The 6,263-nt window shown below is 42.7% G+C and overlaps 1 protein-coding gene across 1 annotated transcript; it reads right to left on the reverse strand.

Moving 5' to 3' along the window:
- Window positions 1-621: 621 nt before the first annotated feature.
- On the reverse strand, window positions 622-1,023 carry LOC145795985 (uncharacterized). The gene has a single exon (XM_082880938.1). The coding sequence runs from the start codon at window positions 1,021-1,023 to the stop codon at window positions 622-624; it is 402 nt and encodes a 133-aa protein (XP_082737064.1).
- Between the last annotated feature and the right edge of the window lie 5,240 nt (window positions 1,024-6,263).

Raw genomic sequence — 6,263 nt, forward strand, 5'->3', positions numbered from 1 at the left:
CCTAGAAAGGACATTTTGCAATCCGAGAGTAAATTCTCTTTTGTTAATCCAAGTCTTGGTGCCTTTATATTCGTACTTCAAAATTCTTGAGTATATATTTTATTCATCGCATTTCTTCGCATCAACCCCCAACATCATCTTAGATATAGACTCGTCACTTGCACATTAAGCCCTGATCAATAGTTACCAGGAGAGACAACTTATGCATCCGGTTGAATATTTTTATTGTTTAAAGGGGATAGACCAGATTCCCTAATTTCAACACTCTGACGAACGCAATGACATCAGTACCAGAGGATCAAAAAGATAAATTCTTAACAAACACGAGGGCATTTCGTTGGCCTGGACTATCATCGTCTCAAGAATTGATAGAAACGATCTTCACATTGAAGCAACATCATAACCTAGATGGCAAAAAGTTCAAAAAAAATTCACAAATCACAAGTGATATATGTACCCTTTATAGAATATTGGCAAAACAGCCTTCATTCCATATACCAAAAAGTATGGGGTTGCCCTTGTAGAAGTTCATATTAATATTCTATAACCCTAAAGTGCAAAAGGTAGTTTCTTTGGCTAGTTCTCGATGTTCTTATTTGCAGCTTCAACGGCTCCATTGGTCTACGGCCTATATGTTGATGACTTATGAAAGGCCACGTTGTACTTCTCAACCAAATCTGTCACTTCCTTTTTGAAATGTGAGCCATTGTCCGATATTATTCCATTTGGCAACCCATATCTGCAAATGATGTTATTCGTAATGAACTTGGCCACATGTGAAGCTTTCAACACAGAATATGATTGCGTCTCTACCCATTTAGTGAAGTAGTCAATTGCCACTAAAATGAACTCGTGTCCATTCAAGCCCTTCAGCGAGACTGCTCCGATGACGTCTATGCGCCAAACTAAGGAAGGCCATGGTGAAGTTATATTGTAGAGCTTCGACGGCGGAATATTCATGCGATTAGCATGGATTTGACACCTATGACATCGCCAAACAAAGTTGACACAATCGTTCTCCATGGTTGACCACTAGTAACCTTGCTTGAGGATCTTCCTGGCTAGCATTACACCATTCATGCGTGCTCCATACTTTCCTCCGTGAATGGCTTCCATAAAACGCTTTGATTCTTTCTCTTCTACACACAGTTTGTGCATTCCCAGATGCCCTCTTTTGTACCGCTTACTTCCACAAATGATGAACTGGACGGCTAGACGTCGTATTCCCCTTTTATCTTTGGCATTTTCCCTTTGTGGATATATGTCCTTCTCCAGAAAGTTCCAAATGCCGTGGTACCAAGGATTCTTGCCCTGAACCTCTTCAATTGCAACTGTTGTTTCATGTGCGGGAACATACTTTTGTGCAAAAATGATCGGACGCATCTTAACCCCAATCGGTATGTCTACCATAGAGGACAAAGCTGCCAATGCATCAACAAACCGATTGTTCTTCCTTAACAAGTGTGTAAATGTTAGCTTTTGGAATCAAAATTCCAAGGTCCGGTGATAAACTTTCATTTTCTCTTCTTTGACCTTCCAATCTTCATTGGCTTGAGAAATAACTAGGTTCAAATCTCCAATGACGTCCAACCTTATTGCCCCTAGTTCCAGGGCACCTTCTAATCCATCAATACACGCCTCATACTCTACTTCATTGTTGGATACTTTGAAATGGAGTTTGAAAGCTAGGGGTATATAGGAACCATCAGGTGCTATAAGCAACACGCCTATTCCACAACCGTATTGGTTAGCCGCTCCATCAAAGTACATTTTCCACGTCTCCTCCTCTACCTATAGGATCTCCTTATCTTGGAATAGGTACTCTACTTCTTCCCCTCCTTTCACTGGATGGCCTGCCATAAATTCTGCTACAGCCCTTTCTTTGACCGACTTGTGAGTGGCATACTTGAGGTCGAATTCGGAGAGAATGAGCAACTAACGAGCTAGCCTACCCGTGAGTGCTGGTTTCTCAAAGAGATATTTAATGGGATCCAATCTCGAAACCAGAATTATTGAATGGGCTAACAGATAGTGTCTCAACTTCCTTATGGCCCAAACCAAAGCTAAACAAGCATTCTCCAAAGGAGTGTAACGAGTCTCATAATCCAACATCTTTTTACTCAAATAGAAAATGGCCTTTTCCACTTTTGCTTCTGACTCTTGTGCTAGCATGCAACCCATAGTTGACTCTATTGCAGACAGGTATATGATCAGTGGTTTTCCTGGCTCTGGTGGTGACAACACAGGCGGATTCTGAAGATACTGCTTAACTTGTTTTGAAGGCGAAATGACATCGATCGTCCCATTGGAATTTCTTTCCCTCCTTCAAGAGACCAAATAGTGGTTCACAAGTCAAGACTAATTTGGAGATAAACCGTCTTATAAATTGCAGTTTTCCCTGAAAACTACGCATCTCTTTTGCAGTCCTTGGTGGTGGCATTTCTAATATGGCCTTGATTTTTGATGGATCAATCTCAATTCCCCTCTAAGTGATCAAGAATCCCAACATCTTGCCTGTGATTACCCTGAAGGTGCATTTCTGTGGATTTAACCTTAGCCTGTACTTCCTGATCCTTTCGAAGAACTTCTCTAGTCCAGCGCATTGGCCTTCTCGCTCCTTGGAATTCACAATCATATCATCCACATACACCTCGACTTCTTTGTGGATCATATCATACATCATTGTGGTTCCAGCCCTCTGGTACGTAGCCCCAGCATTCTTCAACCCGAATGGCATGACTCTATAGTAATAGGTACCCCATGGCGTAGTGAAAGCAGTCTTTTCCCTATCCTCTGGTGCCATCAAGATCTAGTTGTACCCTGAAAAGCCATCCATGAATGACAACAATGCGTGGCCAGCGGTGAAGTCTACCAACTCATCAATGTGTGGCAACGGGAAGTCGTCCTTAGGACTATCCTTGTTCAGATCACTGAAGTCAACGCAAACCCTGATTCTGCCATCTTTCTTCGGAACCAGAACGATGTTGGCCATCCAAGTTGGATATTTAGATACCATCAAGAACCCTGTGTTGATCTGCTTGGTGACTTCCTCTTTGATTTTCAATGCACAGTCTGGACGAATCCTGCGAAGCTTCTACTTGACTAGTCGGGCCTTGGGGTCGAGAAGGATCATGTACTATACAATCTTAGGATCGATTCTAGGTATGTCTTCGTAGCACTACGCAAAAACATCTTTGAAATCTTTTAACAAAGCGATTAATCGATTACGCTCCTTCGAAGGCAACGTGGAACCAATATGGACTAAGCGAGGATCCTCCTCAATACCTATGTTAATTGAAATGATCTCATCCATGAAAGGTTTAGCACACCTTTCCTCCTCTTGGTCAATCAGATTTCTTAAAGCCTGAGGAATTTTTTCCTCTTCGTTTTCATCAAAATTCTAAAAATCACGTTCAGTACAGAAAACTAAAGGCACAGAAAAGTAAGCAAAGTCTATTGCATTTTCATTGATAAAATCAGGATCCTTGGTTATAACCAACTCAAGAGAAACTAAAAAACAACCTAGACAGGACTTTGGCACCCGAGTTACCACCCCTAGAACTGCCAGACTCAGACTCAACGGACTGACTTGAATCTAACTCCGACTCGAGAGACTCAGTGGAATCAGACTTAGACTCATTATCCAAATCAAAACTTTCAATAGAACCCCTTTTGAACTACTAAACCAAACGTTGAGCCTCGATTGTGTCCAGAATGAAATCAGTGCAATCCACTGCTAGTTTATCCACGATCACAGAAATAGTCACATTATCCCCCAAGTTAGTAGGCTCAGCCCCGGAGCTAGAATCTGACAAGAGGTCAGCCAGTGTTATCCCCATAAGTTCCTCTTCACACTCTCCGAATTGGTATTTCTTTCTAGCCCCACATCAATGCTTGGATTAATCCACTCTTCCTCGCTATCTGACAATAGATGATTAAAGAAAATCTCGAACCCTGGGAACATCTTCCTTGTCTCTTGTTCAATCCACGACTCTAGGAACCCACAGAAAGGGAAGTCTTCTACTTGATGAACAAAGCGTTCATTCAGAATCTCTCTAATTGGTTTGTGGATCAACTCAAACTACCTTTCGGTTTTCTTTGCCTTGATTCTTTCCCACACTTCATCTTCTTTCCTTTTCCAATCCTCTATAGTCAGTTCATATCCCAACCCAAAAACATGGGGATTATGGCTCACTTCCTTGGTAGTAGTATTTCCTTGCCTCCCGCTTTTACCCAATCCTAATCCGGAGAGATGTCTCTGTTTGTTCATCATGTATATGGACTGTGCACTTATGTAGTGTCCCCCATCTTTTGCCGTAATAGTCTGCACCAACCATGCCTCTGCCAAGGTGAACCCAGAGAGGAACACATCCTCTTCCTCGTGTAATATCTCCAACAAGGGTGTGGTGGTTCTCGAGGGAGAGTGGATTGATTGCCATAGACCGTGGCAATCCTTCCCCTGAACAGGTACTTTACCAATTGGTGTACCGTCAAAGAAACTGCTTTCATTTGGTGTAACTAAGGTTTGCCCAACAACAGATTAAAGGTTGCTGGTACATCCATAACATGGAACTCAACCTCATGTTCAGGCGGACCGACCAATATCTAGCATTTGAAAGTTCCCATAATATTGCGGCTGGTATTGTCATAGACTCGGACAGCTTGAGTTGTAGGCGCGAAGTCAACTTATTTCAAGCCTATAGCATAAGCAGTCCTCACTGGACACACATTGATTGTTGATCCAATGTCCACTAACACCACTGGGATCCATTTCTTATGGCTTTCCAGATTCACATATAGGGTAATGTCCCCAAGTGGCAATTCCTTGTTTGTGAATGACAACAATAGGGTAATGTCCCCAGATGTGACCAAAGACACCAGTTGATTAAGCATAGTATCGATAGGCAGCTTGGCTTTATTCAATGCCTCTAACAATGCTTGTCTATGTTTCTAGGAAGCCATCAGTAATCCCAAGATTGAGATATCTACCTGGATCTTCTTGAGTTGTCTTAGTATCGGGTCTCCTTCTAATTCCTTCTTTTCATCTTCTCAACATCCTTACCAGAGGGCTCTCCTTGGTCCAGGGGTGGGGGTTTGAAATAGCGACCGCTTCTAGTCATATGGTTGATCTCCTCTGTATACCACATATCATCAGGGGCATTGGTTCCTCACCCCTCATCAGTGTAAGTGAAGTTCAGATCATTATCTTCCCACCACTCTCCTTCAGTCATCATCGGGTAATTGTTCGGTTCTGCCTGAATCATGCCAATGCTATGATAACCATCCCCCAGCTAAAAAGATGAAATGGGCCGAATATCAAAAGAAGTCTCCTTCCCCTTTATCTACTCCCAGACCAGTCTTGATCTCTGTATTTCTTCCACTCTCTCCTGTTGAAATAGCTCCAGTGCTTCCTCTCTTTCGGTAATTGTCTCTTCCTCGGACTTGTCGTTTCCATCTCTAATTCCCCCTTCCATCGGGCCCTTTCCTTTGGCGTTCTTTTCTCCGTTCTTGCCTGTCTTTTCCTCCGTCTATTTATTTGTTTCAAACTATTCTTCACTACTGGACCTCCCATGATTAGTTTCGAGCTTGCTTGGATCCCACTATCCAATCTGTACGTCCTCCAAATCTTGTTCCTTAAAGAAGCTGAGATTCTCCAAGTCTGCTTCTATTTTTGCCAGGTTGTCCAGACCTTGTTCTGGCCCATTCTCTTTAACAACATTGGTACTAAGTGAGTCAAGTAATACAATCGTTGGCTTTAGTTTATCAAAAACCACGATGTATCGGCTAGGATCATACCTTTCCACATGTGATGGTCCATTTTCCATAATCTGAACATCAGACACCTCTTCTTTTAATAATTCTTCATTTTCCTCAACTACCATCACCACAGGCTTTGGTTGGGGTTCGGGGTGTCGTATCCATCACGCACAAGTTTGTGCCTTCTGGAATAACCACCTCGGGCTTAGGCAAATGGGATGGGGTGATACATATGCTAGGGTTGAAGGTGGGTGGTAATGTGTGTAGATAAGGTTGAAATTTTTGGGTAGAAGGACCTGGTTATAGACAGGGAGTGGATTGGTGGTCACATTTGGCTTTGGTGGTGGAGCTATGACTTTATCGTCCATGAGATCCTAGATCTCATAACGGAGATGAAACCAACAATCAGTGTTATGGTCGTGCTGCTGATGGAAAACACAATACTGAGTAGTGTCATGTCTGGTGGGGAGTAGGTCAGGGAGAGGTCGAGGGTCAAGGGGCTTGAG

The sequence above is a fragment of the Camellia sinensis genome, chromosome 7 (genome assembly GCF_055761805.1).
Source record: "Camellia sinensis isolate YWXY chromosome 7, ASM5576180v1, whole genome shotgun sequence".
Lineage (NCBI taxonomy): Eukaryota > Viridiplantae > Streptophyta > Magnoliopsida > Ericales > Theaceae > Camellia > Camellia sinensis.